The sequence below is a fragment of the Myotis lucifugus genome, unplaced genomic scaffold (assembly GCF_000147115.1).
Source record: "Myotis lucifugus unplaced genomic scaffold, Myoluc2.0 scaffold_329, whole genome shotgun sequence".
NCBI lineage: Eukaryota > Metazoa > Chordata > Mammalia > Chiroptera > Vespertilionidae > Myotis > Myotis lucifugus.
In genome coordinates, this window is record NW_005871377.1 from 90,634 (window position 1) to 109,644 (window position 19,011).

At 55.7% G+C, this 19,011-nt stretch overlaps 1 protein-coding gene and 2 non-coding genes across 6 annotated transcripts in view; 2 read left to right on the forward strand and 1 right to left on the reverse strand.

The window, feature by feature from the left end:
* Positions 1-2,556: 2,556 nt before the first annotated feature.
* On the forward strand, positions 2,557-2,628 carry TRNAC-GCA. Its single transcript has one exon. It is a non-coding gene; the product is annotated as a tRNA-Cys (tRNA).
* A 1,621-nt stretch (positions 2,629-4,249) lies between these two features.
* Positions 4,250-4,321, reverse strand: TRNAC-GCA. Its single transcript has one exon. It is a non-coding gene; the product is annotated as a tRNA-Cys (tRNA).
* A 688-nt stretch (positions 4,322-5,009) lies between these two features.
* The window catches only part of LASP1 (LIM and SH3 protein 1), a 40,331-nt gene continuing 26,329 nt past the window's right edge, over positions 5,010-19,011 (forward strand). For 2 of the 4 annotated variants that reach the window (XM_006100765.2, XM_014466204.1), the window contains exons 1-2: positions 5,029-5,224; positions 12,672-12,766. In XM_006100765.2, the coding sequence (XP_006100827.1) occupies positions 5,156-5,224; positions 12,672-12,766 (164 nt within the window). In that variant the 5' untranslated portion in view covers positions 5,029-5,155. Of the gene's footprint in view, positions 5,225-10,929; positions 11,041-12,671; positions 12,767-19,011 lie in introns of those variants that run through there. The other 2 variants (XM_023764377.1, XM_023764376.1) reach the window with 2 other exon arrangements.

Below are 19,011 nucleotides of genomic sequence, written 5' to 3' on the forward strand. Positions count from 1 at the left end.
CTGAGCTATACCCCCTCTGCTGGGAAGGGTGAGATTTACAGCTTAATTGTAGTGCTTACTGACCAGACGTGTCTCAGCTGATTAACAGCAGTCTGGCATTTATGATCAACTGCTTCGGTTTTCCCAGAAAGATACTAAAGAACTAAGAAAAGATTACAGAGGCAATCAGGACTCAAGTGCTAGGGGAAAAGAGCGAAGTCCACTTTGACCTGTGCTTGAAGGTGCTGGGGGTGGGGTGTGTGTGGTGGGATTCCTCTCCTACACTAACTACAGCCTTCTCTACCTCTGGCATCTGGGAATTCTTGAAGATTCATTTCCATCCTGTGCAGCCCAGTACGCTGCGCCCATGCGGAAGTGCTTCCCTTGTCTTTCTCGAGACCCTCTCTGCTCCTGTGCCAGAGGTGCCCCTATTGTTTCTATTCTCTCCAGTCACTTCCTCTGCTTCCTTGGCTCCTTCAACTTTCAACAGGCTTCCCTTAAATTAAAAAAAAAAAAAATCCTTCCTAAAAAAAACAACAAAAAACACCTCTCCCTTTAGTTGTGATTGCCTGTCCATTTCTTCTTTCTCACCACCGATTTTAAAGGAAGTCTATACTTCATTTTTCTCATTATCAACTACCTGTCTCGCAGTTCTGCTGCTCTCTGTATTAGCGTTGACTGTCAGTTATCTTTCTCCCCTTGCTGTATATGTATTGTTTCCCCAACTAGACTGTAAGTTCCTTGACGGTAGGGCCATGTTGCATTCTTTTTCGTATTCCCTACAGAAGTTGGCACAGTGCCTCGTTCACTATACTAGTAAGCCTTGGGTGGTGCTTGCCGGCCAAACCACAATCCGAATTAAACTCAGCTATCTGATTACACCCAGCCCACACCCAAAGCAGCTGAATGTTGTTGGAAGAAAGCTTACAAGTTGTGTCCCTCCAGGCTCTCTGTCTAGGACTCCAACGGCTGATTAGGTTCCCTTTCCCAGTCTCCAAAATGACTAATTCACATACTTTCTCCTGTCTCACATCTTCCACACCCTATCTCTCCCCCTCACTCTCTTAGCTGAAGAGCTTGACTCTTCCTTTTTAGAGAAAATGAGAACCAGTGAGAAGCAGTGGTATAGTGGTCAATGGCTAAGAACCAGTCTTGGGGGCCCTGATGTCCCAAGGTGCAGATACTCCCACCTGCCAGGTTTCAGTTACCAAAAAGAAGTCAACTGGCGCCCGGTTGGCATGGCTCAGTGGTTGAGTATCATGCCTATGAACCAGGAGGGTCACTGTTTGATTTCTGGTCAGGATACATGCCCAGGTTTTGGGCTGCATCCCTGGGAGGGGGGCATGTAGGAGGCCGCTGACCCATGTTTTGCTCTCACATGGATGCTTCTTTCTCTCCCTTTTACTCTCTCTAAAAATCAATTTTAAAATCTTAAAAAAATAAAGAAATGAAAAAAAAAGCTTGATTCTTTTTCTAATCGTACAAGGCCTTCTCCAGCTCTCTTGAATCGACCTCTGCTTGTCCACCTTCCTCCAGCCCCTCTAGGCCTAAGGCCTTTGTAGTAGCCATTTTCTTTGCCTGGAATATGCCCTCATTCAGGTCTGAACTCCAAAATCACCTGCACACAAAGGCCTTCCATGATTCTCCCACCTGAAATAGCACCCCTCACAGCTTCCTAATGCAGACTCGTAATTTTTAAAATTTTATTTTAGCCCTAGCTGGTTTGGCTCAGTGGATAGAGTGCCCGCCTGCAGATTGAAGAGGACCCAGTTTCCATTCTGGTCAAGGACATATGCTCGTACTGTGGCTTGATCCCCAGTAGGGGGCGTGCAGAAGGCAGACGATCTATGATTCTCTCTCATCATTGATGTTTCCATCTCTCCCTCTCCCTTCCTCTCTGAAACCAATAAAAATATATTTTAAAAATAAATAAAAAGTTATTTTAGCACTGGCTGGTTTGGATCAGTGGTTAGAAGTCGGCCCACGCACCAAAGTGTTGCAGGTTGGATCCCTGTCCTAGCCTAGGGGTGCCAGTGGGAGGCAACCAATCCATGTCTCTCCCTCCCTCTCCCCCTATCCCTTCCTTCCACTCACTCTCCCTCTTAAAAAAATCAATGGGAAAAAATATCCTCAGGGAGGATTAAAAATACAGTTATAATATTTCCCTTATCACTACTGTGCATTTTCTTGTTTATTCACTTGTGCATTTATTTCTAGTCTGTCAGCGAAGAGTCAGAACCTTTGTGTCTTTCTTTCGAAAGCATGTTCCGTACCTAGAAAAGGTGGTTTGGTACCTAAGTTAATGTTTTCAAAGGGCCATATTTTCAGGTGGTCTTTTAATTTCGTTCCCCATCATAAGTGAATTTGATATAATTTAGAAAGAAGTACCTAATTTTGAACAAGTAAACAATTCCAGTACAAAAAATTAGGATTGGCATAAAAAGACTGTATCAAACACTCACCAACAAAAGAAGGTGGGGCTTTAGAACACAAAGCTTGCCAGCACTCTGGTGTGGGTGGAACCTAATTATATTGAGTCACCACAAGTGGACAGGGAGGACAAACAAAACATGTCCCGGGGGTATAGCTCAGTGGTAGAGCATTTGACTGCAGATCAAGAGGTCCCCGGTTCAAATCCGGGTGCCCCCTCACATGACCTTGATGTTTTTCTCTCCTCACTCAGGCGTAACCCATAGTAACACGAATGCAATCCCACTAACACAGGCACTTCTAAGCTGTCCCCCATTTAGCAGCGAGAAGCTTACTCTCAATAGGTGGAAAGGAAGCAACCAACTCTTACCCTCTTTGAGACTAGACTGTTCAACATCTATTGGCCTTGGAGGTGTGCAGGGCAGTGTTATTTTGCCTAGTTTATACTCAGACAGGGAAGACTAGGAGAATGAATCCAAAGTTCAATAGGTTTATATAACTGCAAAGTTTAACAAGACATATACAGATAGCCCAGCCGGCGTGGCTCAGTGGTTGAGCATCGACCTATGAACCAAGGTTCGATTCCCAGTCAGAGAATATGCTTGGGTTGCGGGCTCCATCCCCAGTGTGGAGCGTGCAGAAGGCAGCTGATCGATGATTCTCTCATTGATGTTTCTCTCTCCCCCTCTCCCTTCCCCTCTGCGGGGGGGAAAAAAATACACAGATAAAAGGTGAAAAGTGGACAGCTTTCTCCTCCATATTAGCTCAAAGGAAAGCCTTAGGCCTGGGGTAAGTTTGAGGCCTCGTGCCCAGGAGGGTCTAGGTTTTGAACCAGGAGGACAGCTTTGCCTATGTCCAGCCTCAGACACACCAAACAGTAATGGGAGCCATGGGGAAAATGCACTGGAGTATTCCCCAGGGCCCCGGAGGGATGACACAACCAAATTCCGGGTTTAAAATATCGCAGGTGCCCTCTGACCCCAGAAGCATGCCTTTCCTTTCTCCTTTATGTTTCCTTTTTTGGGGCAAAGCCTGCCCTTACTCCCTTCACATTTACTGTTTTCCTCTGGGTTAGCCACGATACTGTCAGTGAGGCAACCCACAAATATCTGTCCCTACCTTTAGGCTATGGAACTCGATGGCCTTGAATGACTGGTTTAGTGGTTCTCAAAGTGTGGCCCCTTGACCACAGCATCAGCATCTTCTGGAAACTTGTCAGAAATGCAAATTCTCCCGGAAGCCCACTCCAGGCCTATGGAATGAGAAACGGGGGTGTTTTAACAAGCCCTCCAGGTAATTCTGATGCACATTCAAGTTTGAGAACCACTGCATCAGTTTATGTCAGTTTGTATTAGGAGGTAACTTTATTTTTGTAAATTAAAATGAGCTTATGGATGTGCATGGGGCATTTTAACCTTCTCAAAAGTGCTTTGACTCTCTCTACCTGTGTTATGAGCAATAGCACCTTCATGCCACCGGTAATTAAAAAAAAAAAGTTGAAGTTTGGAGAAAGGCTGTGGGTTTCTTCCCCTTGACCCACCCACATCCCCATCCGAAACGGAACGCCAACTGGGGGTAGTCATTTTGTCCCCGGAACCCGTGGCCGCGGAAATCCAGACACCTCCGGCGCCAGTAATCTTACGCCAGATTTGCGCACATGTCCACCCTTCCTCCTTCTGCTAGGTGCAAAGCAAAACCGAAAGCTTTCCGCTAAGGCTGGAAAACGAGAAATGCATCTTTGAAAAATCGTTTCTGTTTTCTTTTAATCCAGGACTCAATGTTAAAATAAAAAAGTCAAGAAAGGGGGTGCTATATTAGTCACGGGGAAGAAAAGCCACCAAGGGGGCACCCGGATTTGAACCAGGGACCTCTTGATCTGCAGTCAAATGCTCTACCACTGAGCTATACCCCCGCGCTGCTCTGGCTCCTGGAGATGGTTCTTTGGATGCACCGAGGGTGGGAGAAAGGAATAAAGGAGAAAAGGAGGCCAAGCGGAAAGCGGAAGGTGCCCGAATCCAGGGAACTCCGGGAAGGCTGCTCGGAGAGGGAAGAACCAGCCCCGGCTGCGAGGCGCTGGGAACAGGCGGGAGGGACAGGTTCCGCCCGGCAAAAGTGGGAGAAGATATGAAGGGGCAGGGAGGCTCATGTAGGTGTGGGGCAAGGGGTTCCCATTCCGTCCGTGGGTTCATGCCAGGTAGCGACGGGTACAAAGGAAAGTCCCCGAATGTGGTGAATCAGTTCGGGCCTTCAGGAGTGTTCCAACCCCACCCTGGACGGGAGGCGCGAGGTTTGCCCGCCTCCCGGCTGCCCCAGATGTCCCGCCACACCGGCCCCGAGGCGCCTTCAGCGCGGGAAGGGCTCCGGGCATAGCCGGCGTCTCTCCAGGGCGCCTCCAGCTAGGGAGCACCCGGGCGCCAGGAGCCCTCGGGACTCACCTAGGCACGCACCCCGCGCCCCACACCCCGGGCCGGAACCCGCCTCCGCGCAGCACCCCGGCTCCCGGGGAGCGCGCCCTGGCCGCGCGCGCCCCCGCCCGCGTTTTCGCGGCGCGTCCCCGCCCCGGTGCAGCCCCTCCTCCCCGCTGTGTTTATTAGGGGAAGGAGGGCGGAGGCGGAGGCCAGTTCCCTTGCTCCAGCCGCCGCCGCCGCCTGTGTAGTTGCATCCGCGGCCGCCTCCCGCCAGCTCGCTCCGGGGAGAGAGTGCGCGCGCGAGCCCGGGCGTCCCCGCCCCAGCCTTTCCCGGAGCCATGAATCCCAATTGCGCTCGGTGCGGCAAGATCGTGTACCCCACGGAGAAGGTGAACTGCCTGGATAAGGTGAGCCCGGGACCGGGAGACGCGTGTTTGCCGTTCCCGACCAGTGCTCCGGCCCGGGGGAAGCGAGAGGGGCCGGGTCCACGCCGCCTCGGCCCCGCGATCCCGGGAGGAGGAGGGAGGGCGGTGTCATGGGGTGTCGGGGCAGACCCCAGTCTGGAAACCCGGAGATCCGAGGCGAGGCAAGGAGTCCGCGCGTGCCGGGCAGCCAGAATTGAAGAGTGGGCTCTGTGCCCCGGGGTTGGGAGAAGGAAGAGGGGCAGGGAAGCCAGGCCACGGGGTGGGGGCTGGGGGAAGGTTAGGGGTGCCGTCCCGCCCCCTAGGCCCGGGAGAGTGAGAGAGACGGCCGCTCCCTCTCCCGGCCGCCCGGAACGCCAAGTAGGCGGAAGCTCGGGGCTCTGGGGGAGGGGGCGGCGGGGCGGGGGGCGGGGCAGAGGCTGGGGGGGCCCCGCGCAACTGTCCGCTGTGGCCGCGAATGGCTGGGCTTCCTGGCCTGGAGACTGGGTTTGGGGGCTCCGGCGGGCGAGTGTTGCATCTGGTGAACTGGGCTGCGGATAAGGACGTGAGCCCCACTGCGAGACCCCCTGTTTTGGACGATCTGTAGTCCCCTTGGCGGCTCGGCGGCTCCTAGACCGCGGGTTAATGGTAGCTTCCCAGCCCCCACCTCAAATTAGAGGCCAACTCGCGGCGCTGGGCTGCTCCGCGCGAGCGGGGCGGGGTCGGGCGCTGGAGTAGGGTGGGTGGCGGGTGCTCCGCGGAGATCCCCTGAAATTGTGCTCAGAGCTTGAGACCGGCTTGTAGAACAAAGAGCTAACTTTTCAAAGCAGGTTTCCCCAATGGAGGGTGCGGTTGGCTGAATTCAGGGGAAGGCAAGAAAAGGGGGAGGTGTTTGGGGGGAGGGGAGGGTGGCCTTCTGGAAATTCACTGTCCCCTGGGGCCCTGACGATTGCGCCCCCCCCCCTACCCAGGCTGGACTTGTTCATCTGGTTGCCATTAGGCTTTTGGAGGGGGTGGGGGTGGAGAGGAGGGCTGGGTGTTTCCAGCAACTTGGGGAAGGATCTGGTCCTCTTTTTAGCTTCCTTAGATCCCGAGGCAAAATGTGTCTCCTCTGCACCCCTCTTCAGTCTGGAGGAGGGGGCCTTTGTGATTTTGTCCCCTTCCTCACCCGGGCCACTTCCCAAAGCTGGCTCCAAGTCCACATACTCCCTCTTTCTTTTCTGAAATGGCAGGAATGGGGCGCATGGGATGGAAAAGGGGTGCAGAGCCCTAGGGCCAAGTTCATTGCTCACCTGACGCCATGTTGGGTTGGGAAAGGACAGTTCATTGGATACTTAACCCTCCCCTTCCCCTTGGGGTTGGAGCTTCCTCAGTGACCTTTGGCCTCTGCCTCAGGGTGAAAGGGTGTGGGGTTCCAAGGTTCTGAAATACTTTTGAACCTGTTCTTGCAGGAAGGGGCATGCGGGGCTGTTGCAGTTTCACTGTCTCTCTTGGGCTGGGCCAGGCAGGAGGAGAGGAGGGCCATGTTGTGGGCCCTGACCTTCCCGGTGACTGTGCCAACCTCGGGAGGGTAGGACTTGAGCTTGGAAGCACTAACTGAGGAACTATTTGTCCTTGCACATTGTCCTTGCACACGGGTGTTTTTGCCCTTCCCTGGTGGTGGGGATTTTGGCCTCTGTAACTTGAGTTCCCTGTGCTTGGCAAGAGGCTGTGGGCACTTTTGCCCATATAAGGCAGAAGCAATATAGATGAGGAGGTTGCTAGCCCATCCTGATTCCAGGTGTTTTCCCACCAGCTTTATGAATGGCTCTAGGCCTCAGTGTTCCATATCTGTCAGATGGGTATGATGTCATTTCCTTGGAGGAGGGGCAGTGCACTAAAGCACCAGGATGTGGTAGAGGCTGTGCATTCCCTGTCTTTCTGGGATACTCTATCTAGCCCCACACCTGGCTCCTCCTGTAAAGAACATTGGTGCTGTGTGTCAGAGGGGAGGAGGGCAGGAATCCTGCAAGGTACCCTTTCCCAGTAGCTGTTTTCTCGTCCCAGCTGAAGAGGACAGTCAGGTGGGGGTTGCCTTGGGAAGTGGGGATTTAAATATGTTTTTATTGATTTTTAGAGAGAGAGGACTAGAGAGATAGAAAAACATCGATGAGAGAGAAACATCCATCGGCTGCCTCCTGCATATCCCTTCTGGGGATCGAACCTGCAGCCTGGGCATGTGCCCTGTCCTCGAATCGAACACCGAGATCTCCAGGTTCCTGGGTCGACACTCAACCAACCACTGAGCCATCCCTGCCAGGCGTCCTCCCTCTCTTGTAGAGCTTTCCCTAGAGGAGGTGGTCCTGGGGGAATCCTCACCCCTGCACCCAGCTGGAGGCCTGGAATATCCAGGGATCAGACCTCTTCCTCCCACCTCTCTCCAGGCAGTAAGGATTGGCACTTCCTACTGGGAAACTGGTGCCCCAGGGGCTGAGACTTGCAGAACATTCAGTCCCATAAGCAAGGTTGCTAACCAACTTCCCCAGGCTTTCGGTTTACAATAGGAGAGAGTCAAATTAGACCCACCCAGTTCACTATAATTTCCCTACAGCACTCAGCCCACAACCGGACCCAAAGCACAAGGTATATCCTAGGTGTTAACCTTTTCTCCTCCCTGAGCCTTATCTCCCAAAGGCTTAGGTGAGTGAAGGCCATGTTACCCCTGATGGCCACCCTGCCCCCACTTTGCAGTACCCGGTGTGTTCTGCACGCTGGATAAATATGTATGGCTGATGACGGTGTTTGAGCAAGGAGATCGAGGTTTCCTTCCCCAGAGGACTTCTGGGATTAAAGCTGGGGGGGAAACAGGGTGACCTCATTGGCTCATTCACTGGACAAATATTTATCGAGTACCTACTTTGTGCCAGGCACTCTGAAGGCCCTTGCAAGGCCTTTGGGGAGGGAGAGAGGGGCTGTGCCTCAGAATGTCCTCTGGATTTGGAAAGGTGGATTTGTATCCCAGACCCTGTTAGGAGGCATTTGTAGGTGGGAACCTGTGTTGTCAAGAATCGTGCCCTGCCCCTGTCCCTGGGCTTGCTTTCCTGGGCTCCTGAAAGCAGGTGGAGACAGCCTTTCTGGAAGGGTAGAGGACTGGTGGGAGCCAGCTTCCCTGGAATCCCTCAGTAGGAGGGCTCTCTGCCTCTGGTTGTCTAAATTGCCCCCTACCCTGCCCTCTCGCTTCCATAGGGGGCAGCAAGATAGGAGACTGGGCTGGACACTAAAAAGACAAGTCCTTGTAGCTGTGGTGCCCCATGTTACCAGCTAAAGCTGAGTGCCCCACGATCACCTTGTGGCCACCCAGTCATAGTAGCTACTACTTACTGCGAGGGGCCAGGCTCCGTCTTCACAGCAGCTTCACACCACAGATGTGGTTGCTCCTGTAAATGATGAGCCCCGTACATGGAGGCTCAGACTGTGTGTGCGGCTCATTTCCCTCTCAGCCAGAGGTGGAATTCAAATCTGAAGTTCTTTGTGCCTGTTATGTTGGCAAAAAGGTACTTTATTGCCCAGCCAGCTTGGCTTAGTGGTTGAGTGTTGACCTATGAACCGGGAAGTCATGGTTTGATTGCCAGGCAGGGCACATGCCTGGGTTGTGGGCTCGATACCCAGAGTGGGGCATGCAGGAGGCAGCCGATCAATGATTCTCTCTCATCATTGATGTTTCTATCTCTCTCCTCTCCTTTCCTCTCTGAAGTAAAAAATATATATATTTAATTAAAAAGAATATATATATATATATATATATATATATATAGTTTTAAGTACCTTTATTTACACTATCTTGTTAGTGTCCCTGACCCTGGCCTGAGGAATGCCCTCGGCCTGGGCCTTTCCAGAAGCTGGGATACTAACAATAATCATCTCTCCTGGAGATGCAGCCAAAGTCTTTGACTTTAAACCAGCGCCCAGGTGACCAACTGAACTAGGTTGGTGACCCAGCCAGGGTGGAGCTGGTGTTACCCCTAGAGAAGGGAAAAACCGTAACCTGGGGGACAGGAAAGGGGAGGAAGGTCTCATCCTCCCACCGAGTCGGGTCGCCTGGGTGCAGCGGGCAGGATGCCAGGCTGCAGGCACAGTGACCCGAAGCTGGCCGCGTTTCCCTCACCCAGGGCTGCGAGCAGCACTGCCCCACCTCCACGGTGATCACAGAGATAGGAGCTGGTCCAGGCCACGCCCAAGTGCGGGAGATCTTCCTTCTGCCCCACCGGCCTCTGTTTGTCTTTCTGTGGAGTGGGTTTTCTGTGGACTGGGCTTCAGCTTTGGAGCTGCAGGCAAGGAAGACTTGAGGGCAGGGCTGGAGCCTTGGGGGAAGGGCTGCCAAGCTTCGAACAGAGGGCTCATTTTTTGCAGAAGGCAAACAGTGGCCTTCAGGGCAGTGGGAAGGATTAGAGTTGCCTGCCCGGAGGTGTACTTTGCTCCAGATCGTGAATCCCGAGTCTCAGCAATGCTTCCCTGACATCTTCTTCCTGGGGCCTTTAAGAAAGGGGGACAGGAGAGAGAGGCAGACAGAGAGGGTCATTGTGGGGTTTTATTGATTTATTTCCCTGACTGAGGGCTCACCGACCTGATTGAGACAGGAAGGGGGTTTCCTGGGGCTGCCCGGTCCAGGCTTGGCCCCTGGGCTGTTGAGTGACTCGCCATATTCTGTCCTCCTGCCCTCCACTTTCCCACCATAAGGAGGACACAGGGGCAGGCGCTGCTGGTTGTCCTGAACCTGGAGCCCTTCTCCGGTGAGGGAAGTGACCTGACGCAGCAGCCAGCTCCCAGTGCAGCCAGCTCGGAGCGTGAGTCATCTCATCACTCCTCCCCGCACCTCTGTGGGACCCTGGTTTTAGTTCCACTTTACAGCTGCAGAGTTTACTCCTGACCCTGAAGGCACTCGGACCACCTGTGCTTTTATTATTCTGCTCTCGAGCCCCGTAAGGGAACAGAGAGCATCACCCCCAGACCCTAGTATATCTAGCTGAAAGCAAGGGGCGTCTGGGGGTGAGGTGGGGAAGAGCTACGGATGGAAATGGGTACCATCCCTTCCTATCGGGGCTCCCCTTCAAATGGCAGCCGGGAGGGGTCTTGTGGAACCCCTGGATTGGGTATTGGCCCTGAACCCCCAGCCAGTCAGTATACACTGCCCCTTTCCAAGGGGCTTGACACCAGGGTGAGATCCTAGCCATCTGCTAGGGGAGGGGTATCTATCTCCTTCCCTTTGTCTCCCCCAAATCAATCAGGAGGCAGCTTTGGAGGCCCCCCAGTCGTAGGACAGTGTGTATTCCTACAGATGTGTGTGTGTGTGTGTGTGTGTGTGTGTGTGTGTGTGAGAAAGTGGGTCATGGTCTGGATTCCAGAGAATATTTTTCCTGGCAGGCCCCTGTGGGGGTGGGGGGAGGCAGGGGCCTGGGCAGCTGAGCAGGCAGAGGCCAGCAGGCTGGGTGGTGACAGGGTTGTGGCGCTCTGCCAGTGCCTCCCAGGTATTGGGGGAGGGAGAGGGGCTGCCACTGTGGGCACTGACCGGGCAGGGACTACCCTCTTTTATTTTATTTATTTATTTATTTATTTATATTTTTATTGATTTCAGATAGGAAGGGAGAGAGAGATAGAAACATCAATGATGAGAGGGGATCATCAATTGGTGGCCTCCTGCATGCCCCCTACTGGGGATCGAGCCCGCAACCCATGCATGTACCCTTGACGGGAATGGAACCTGGGACCCTTCAGTCCACAGGCTGATGCTCTATCCACTGAGCCAAACCAGCTAGAGCAAGGACCACCCTCTTTTAGTTTTTCTGGTGGGTTATGTGTTGGGGTTTTGCACCTGGGGTCTGGGCTGGGCTGTACGATAGGCCTCGGTTGGGGTGGGGGCTAAGCTTAGATCAGCCAACCCTTTGCTTCCAGACTTCCCCTGGCCTTCTTCCCACAACAGTTGTTCTCCTGTCACTTCATTTACTGTTGTGACGCTGGGGATTCCTCGGGTCCCCCTGGCAGGGGAGCACCCTATTAGAAGGTGATTACCTCCCAATTTACCCCTGGGCCTCTGGTATCCCAGCCTCCCAGCTTCTTTTTTTTCCTGTCCCCTCCTCCAAGGTGGCAGGAAAACATTTTGAAAGGCGCTGCCTGGGGAAAATTCCTTGGCAGATGGCTAAGAACCAGCCCTGTGCTGGTCACCTTAAACATCTCCCTGGGCCCTCCCCTGGCTTCTGGCCTTCCCTGCGGGCTGAGGAGTGTCTCCCTTGACTTCTGGGAAATGGGGCAGAACCAGGCCGGCCGGGTCACCCAGGCAGCCTGGATTCCGGGGTCCTGGAAGCTGGACTCCTGGTCAGTGCAGATCCCAGGGCCAGACTTGGATCGCACGTGTGTGGGTTTGGCCCAGCGTCAGCGTTGCTCAGGGTGAGGTCCCTTCTGTTGCATGTTTCCCCTCCCTCCTGTTCCCCTCCATTGGCCATGCTGGATTGGCCCTGGTGGCTCTTTGCTGGGTGTCTTGGCTTTGCTGGGGTCTTACCTGTCACTCACCCTCACCCACATTGTAGCTGTGGCCGGGCACAGTGAAGCCCCACCTGCACCCGACACACAGAAAGTTCCCGTGTGAGTCCCCGAGCCCTCTTGGTTGGGGTTCATGTCTGCTGTGCCCCGCATCTAACATTCGGGTACTTAGAGGTGCCAGGTGCTGCGCTGAGGGCTTTGCAGGTGATTTCTCATTGAATCCCCAACAGCCCCAGGAGGAACAGATCTGGAAACGGCTCAGCGGTGTGGTCCCTGGCCAAGGTCACATAGCCGGTCAGGGTGGCGCTTCGATGTCCACTATGGAGGTTCCCCTTCCAAGGCTTTTAGTCTGAGCCCTTCAGTGCCTCAGAGAGCTGCTGGGTGCTCTCCTGAGTGAGGGCCTGGGAGAAGGGTGAGGGAGGGAGAAAGGGTGCAGGAGTGGTGGTTAGAGCTAGGGCACCCACTTCTACCCCCTGTGGGGGGTCCCACAGGAAGTGGGAGGTGTCAGAGCTGGACCCCTGGTGTGGGAGTTAGGAATGCCTGGGGGCTCCGGGCCAGGCCCTCCTCCTCTGCCCCTCATGTTCAGCAGCGGCCTCTTAGCAACCCTGGTCCAGCTTTGCTCAAGCAATGAGGCTACTCCAGCTTGGGGGCAGCAGGAGTGGTCTGGGAGGTGGAGCTGACCTTTGGGGACAGCTCAGCACTATTACTGGCCTCTTCCCCACTCACCCTACACATCTGCTCTTCTCCCCATCCTGACAGCTCAAATGACTGATTGGGGGGAGGGTACAAGGGGTGAGAGTGTCATTAGCTGCCAGAGCTGTGACCTGCGATGTCCCCAGCTCACCCGGTGGAGCTGGAGGGAGTGCTCCTTCCTCGGGCCTGAGCCCCCTTCCTGAAGTCCTGTGTCTGACGGGTGTCCTCCCTCTGCCTCTGTCCCCAGTACTGGCATAAAGCATGCTTCCATTGCGAGACCTGCAAGATGACACTCAACATGAAGAACTACAAGGGCTACGAGAAGAAGCCCTACTGCAACGCGTAAGTCCTGCCTGGGGCAGGAGGCCGGGCGGGTCCCTGGGTGGATCCCCTGGGCCCCCTTCCTCATTCTTCCTTCTGTTCTAATAACCACAAGGGGACATTGCCGGGCACGTCCACACTCTGCCTGATCAGTGTCAGTCCCCTGTCATCTTCACCACAGCTGGATGAAGTCAGGGCTCTTACTCCCATTTCACAGAGAAGGAAACTGAGGCTTGGGGAGGGGAAGGGACTTTCTCAAGATTACATGTCTAGTGAGAGGCTAGTTCAAATCCAGTAAAGTAAGTATGTTCCTCCCACTGCACCCGCAGGGGAGGGCGGGATCCAGAGGAAAAAGCAAGCAGCCCTGTTTCTGCCTATTTTTGTTCTCTGCTTCTCCTTCCTCCTGTCTCTCCTCAGAATAGCCGTTGAGTGTCTCCATCTCTCTGTCTGCCCCCTGCCAGGGCCTGGGCACTAATTCTTTGGGGGCTCCTGGCTGAGCCCTTCCTGGTGGGGCAGCAGGAAGGGGTGGCCTGGCTCCGGGCAGAGCTCTTCCCCGTCTGGTGAGGGAGGCTGTGGAGACCTCAGTCTTTTCCAATGGTGTTGGGTTGAACTCCCTCCCCTCTGCACGGGGACCTGCAGCCTGGCCTGCTGCGGGGAGGTGGGCAGGGTAGGGTCCCTCATCCCATGCTGATCCAGAGAGTGCAACACCTTCCACCTCCAGGGTGACCTCATGTGCGTAACAAGTGCAAACTCATGCCGGGTCGAGGGCACATGCAGCACCTCACAGCCACCTGCCAGGTAGGGGTTTTCGAAGGTCAGGTCCCTTCAGGTAGGTGGCAAGACCAGTATTCAAAACAGTTCAGCAAGACTCTGACTTGAGTCCAGTTTTTCTTTAAAATTCCCAGTCAGGAGGCTCTTTGCAGCTGAAGGAGGGGAACCTTGGGACTTGTCTAAGTGGGGTTGGGGTCTTAAACCCCTTTGAAAGGCTGCCTCCCCCTTTTGGCACCCCCAGTGCCCTGCTAATCCCACAGCCTCCTCTCCTTGGTGTTTTTTTTCACTCATTAGGTAAGGATTGCCTGCCCGCTGCTACATGCTAACCTGTGCCAGGTGCTGGGAAAACAGATTTCTGATAAAATCTTACACTCAAGAAACAACATGTGCGCTGTCCCTTCTGGGAGGGCTCGGGGCACTGGGAAGGTTGCCTGGGTCCCCTCTCTTCCCTCAGCTGCTCCTTCTCTTCTATTAACTTACCCTGGTCCTCTCCCCGCAACCTCTCCCCACCCCCCCAAGGGAAATGGGACATTCCTCAAATTCTTAAGGACTCACACAAGCCCTGATTCTCTGCCACTTCCTCCCTCTGTTGGGGAGTGGGGTGGGGTTCAGCGAAGCCAGAGGCTGGGGCAGTTTTAACCCCTTGATGGCTGGACCACTTCAGGCTGGATTCTGGGCACCGAGGCTCCCCTGGGGGCAGCCTCTGACCCTCAGCCTCTCCGGGCAGCAGCCTGGCTGAGCCCCCAGCCCCGAGGGTGGCAGGGCCCGGGGCTTCTCTGCGGCTCTTCCCTAAGACTGCAGTAGCCTAGAACTCAGGGAGCACTGGGAGTTGGAGACAGAAATCAGAGGCGTGTCCTTGTTTTCTCTGTACGTATTGCCTCAGCCTCGAGCCACAGTCCCAGCTCACTTTTCTCACTGTCTTCTGGGGAGGCTGCAGGAAGTGGGGTGGGGGGCTCCTTGCGTTGGTGCGGGCTCCAGGGGAGGCGGAAGACAAGCGCTCCTCCTTGCTTGGATGCTGCTTCCAACCTGCCTAGGCAGGTCTGTCTCCTGGCCTCCAGCCAGAGCAGCGGGTTGACCCCTATCCAACCCTATCCGTTCCCCCAGCCTTTACGGGCCTTGGCCTATGCCCCGCCCAGTTGACCTTTGGCCCAGCTGGGATGTTACCCGGGAAGGAGACCTGGGGGCTGTGGTCCAGCCGTGTTTCACTCCAGTGTAGTAGCACCTTGCCCGCGGCATGCACACTCCTCAGCCAGCTTCTGCGGAGCGGTTGTCTGTGCCAGCGATCCAGACGGGGAAATTCCAGGATAAACCCGGTGCAGGCCTGGCCTGCAGGAGCTCCCTGTCGACCTGCCCGAGCCTCGGTTTCCCCAGGGTTCCAGCTTCCTACCCTGGGACGCTGGCCCGGACACCAAAGGAGACTGAGTACCTGCTCTGTGCCAGGCCCCGGCTGGGGGTTCACTCTCCTCCCGTCCTGTGTTCTCCCTGCCTCTGGCCCCCTCCTCCAGGGACATTCAGGTTCCGAGTCCTGGGGTGTCCAGGGTGTAGCTCTGCCCTTTGCTTTGTGGACCAGGCCTGGCTTCCTTCTCGGCAGCACCTCCCGCTCAGAACCCAGAGAGGCAGGTGGTTCCTCCTGGCACTTTGCCAGGGAGTTGGGCCCACCCAGTGAGTGAGTGTGAGGCCTCCGCCTTCTGCCCGCCTCTGGCTCGTCCCTCAGCCAGGATCTTGCAGGGGGATGGTCAAGGGAGAAGAAGCCTGTCTGTCTTTTCCCGGCGGCATCTCAAGACGAATTTAAGTTCGGGAAAGTGACTGTAAGCAGCAAAAAGGCCTCTTCTCTTCCTCCCCTTGCGCCAGACTTGCTGCAGAGTGAGGCATGGGGGAGAACACAGGCCAGAGCTCACAGCTGGGCTGCTGGGCGGTGGCGCACCCCTATGGACACGCACTTACACATGTGCCTGGTATGTGTCCAGACACACGCGCTGCCGGACGTGGGGCTGGGGAGAAAAGCCAGGGAGGTCGACTGGGTAGGGTGTGCTTGTGTTCACACTTCCCAGGCCACAGCCACCCAAGCGTTGCTGTGCTGTGGGCAAGGGAGAGGCGTGCATGCCTGTTTTTGCACCATAGCCAGCAGTAGGAAGACCCATTCATTGAATTCTTTCTTGAAGTTTCTAGGTAGGTGGGGTGAGTCTGCTCCATTTTGGTTAGAGGGATGGTTATACCCTTGGTTATTTGTTTTCTAAGCTACGTTCTATGAAAGTGGGGCAGCTCTGTCCCCACTGCAAACCAGCTGCTTTGTTTTCAGGCAAATAGTCTAGGAGTCTGGAGGGCAGGGGCAGGGGCAGGGGCAGGGGCAGGGTGGGGGGTGGGGAGAAATGTGCTGTTCTCTCCTCCTGGGGGGCATGACTCATGGAGGCTGCAGACGGGGGTGGGGGGGGTGAAGTTGCAGTCTGAGAGGGGAACCAGCTTTTGGGGTGTCAAGTGGGGGAGTAGACATGGGCCGGGGAAGAAGGAGGGGTGCTCCATCGTATCCTTCCCCTCTTCACTGACTGCAGATATCGGGGCCCATCCTTCAGGTTCCTTGAGCTGTGGGGTGAGGGGCTGAGCAGGATGGAGATGTGCCTGGTTCTGGGGAACAAGGGACTGTGGTCCTGCGCCTTCCACCAGGCCTCAGGGAGTGGGATGGGCCTGTGCGGGGACTCGAAGTGTCTCTGGATTCTAGCAGACTCTCCAACCCCAGCTGCTCTTAGGGGGTGGTGGGGCAGTAGCGGGCAAATCCAGGTCTGTGACGTGGGGCTGTCCCCTCTCCCCAGAATTTTCTGCCTCTGACTGAGCAAAATGGGATCAGATGTCTTAGGGAGCCAGGTTGGCGCCAGGAGTGGGACGGGTTTGTGTGGAGTGTGTTTGGGACAGGGAGACATCCTCAAAGGGGCAGCCTCCAGGCAGCCCCTGCCCCTCTCTCACCCCCAGATCCTTGCACTCAGAGACGTCAGGGCCCCCAGGAAGCTCAGGGTTCCTCATACTCCCATTTCATAGGTGAGGAAACAGGCCCCGTGTTCCCAACCCTTGGCCAGCTTGGCAGAACCATTCCTTTTTATGGATTGCCATCAGGGGCAGTAGCTGGCTTTGATGTTATGGTTTGTCTCCAACCCCTGAGGGCCGGTAAGTTCTTCTTCATGTCTAGCCTTGATCTTCTTGGCTGCTCCTTTTCTTCCTCTGGTCAGACAATGCCTCCTTGTTGCTTCCTATCCCCACCACTTCAGCCCTGAGGCCTGGGGGACTGGTGAGAAACTGGGTTAGACGGGAGCCCTCCCTGCGCCCCTGGGCAGTGTTCCCAGCTGGGGATCAGCGGCTCCTTCCAGAGGCAGGATGTCGGGACTGGTGTTTCTCCCCCCCCCTCCTTTTGGTAAAACCAAAGGCTCCTTGTTGCTTTTGTTGATGTATTTTTGTTCCTCTTTGAACAAAAAGCTGTGGTTTTTGAATGAGTCTGAGGCTGGAGGAGGCGAGGGTGCGTGCAGAATGGGGCGCGGGTTTGCTCTGCCTCTGGAACAGCTCATGGCAGGACTGGGGGTGGGGTTCTACCCTGCAAGCGGTCCCTGTCCCAGGAAGCCCCATAGCTGAGCCCAGCAGCTTCTCAGCATCCTCCCCTGGCCTTACGGGTGGCTCAGAAGCCCTCAGGCATAACCCCGCTCCGGGGGCAGGCCCCTTGTCCTGCATCCCTGCAGGTCATTGTTTGGACTCTGACACCCTCTTTAGAAAAGTTCTAAGGAGCAGGTGGCTTCTGACTGGTGGTGACTGAGACCCCAGAGGGTCTCATCGTGGCCACGCTTGGAAGCTGGTTGGGTTTGAAAGATGAATTCCTTTGTTCTCCACCCACCCTGCCAAGCACACCTCTCCCCAGAGGCCTGAGAGCTGGGGCTGGGCTGGGGTCCCCTGAGAGAGAGAGAGAGAGAGAGAGAGAGAGAGAGAGAGATGTCAGCTTGCCCTCAGCTGGCGGGGTAGCGACGGTGGCGGGGAGAATGCACTGGGCAGTGCTCCTGGACACGGAGCCTCCATTTCTTTCTCTGTAAAATGGGCACATTGATCACACTGACTTTTCTAGTCCGTGGCCTTGTGGCAGATTTCAAGAGGGAATGTGCACGGGACACAGTCCCTGTTCTTGCCCCCATGGATGCAAGATCCCGTCCCCTGTCCTCCAGACTCCCTGTCCTGTGCTGTGCTCTCTCTCAGCCTCTCTGCCTCCGAGCAGCTGATCCTGCTACCGAGGGTGGGGAGGGACTCTGCGGAGGGCCCACCGCTTGGAATGACCAGCGTGGAGGCTGGCCACGGAGGGACAAAGAGCAGCTGTGCTCTGGGCCCAGCTCCGGGCCAGGGTGAGGACGCCTGGTTCTCCCCCTGCTGCCCCTTGTTCCCTCACCAGGGCCCCATCTGTTGGTGGGGCTGGGGTGCCAGTGGGGTCACTCGCTGGGGGCGGGTGGCCCCTCTTTCGGCCTCAGTGCCCACAATGGCAGACACACACATCCATTCATCTCTGGGTGAGGGTAGTGGGTGGGCAGAGCTTCAACCTGAGGACGGAGAGGGAGGGAAAAGGTAAAATTCCCAGCAATTGTTTCTGGAAGGAGGTCAAAGGAGCCCTTTCCAGGGCAGTCCGTGCTGGCGGGGGAGGGGCACAGCTCTGCTGTTGCTGTGTCCACCCCTCGAAAGACAAATTTCTGGCACCTGTCCCCCTCGCTTAAATGTCTGCAAGGATCCTGCAGACACAGTCTCCTGGCGTTGTCCTCAGGGGTCCTCCGCAGTTGAGGACACCCTTGCTGCCTGTGTCCTCCCCACCCCCACAGACCCTCTCTCTCTGTCTGCGCTCCCCGCTCTCCTGCCTGGAGCTGAGGATGAGGTTGCCATGGGAACCTGAAGCGCAGTGAGCAGGGGAAGGGAAAGGCAGGGTTGTCAAGCCAGGGCTGGGGGCTGTGGGGAGGGACAGGGTTGACCCAGCAGGGGGAGGACAGCCCGAATTGCATGTCTGCCTGCCTTCCTCTGGCCTGGGCTTGGGTTTTAGGAGGCGGGGGTAAGAGATGGGAGGCTCTGCACTCCTCTTAAATCTGGTTCATCTGATGCAGGATTAAAATCCCTTCCCTCTCCTGCCACATGAACCGAGTCCACATCTAGGCTGGTTACCCCTTCCCTTCCGACGGGGTTAGCGTTCGGGCTTTGGAAGGACTGATATCTGGGGGTCATATGACTCCAAAGAGGGAATGAAATACCTGCCAACCCCACCCACAGGTTCTTGCTGCCTGGGGGGCGGGAGGGGGGCTCCTGAGACCCTTGTGGGGGCGTGTGTGAGTGTGGCCTGTAATGTGCCCTGTCCTGGGTGGACCTGCTGGCCTCCGTGTCTAGGAGACGCGTGTCTCCGCGTCAGGCTCATCCACATGTTTATGGCGTCTGAGGAACCCGGTGCGTGGAGGTGCCTCGGAACGGCGGGTGGGGTGTGTGTCAGGTACGCGTGT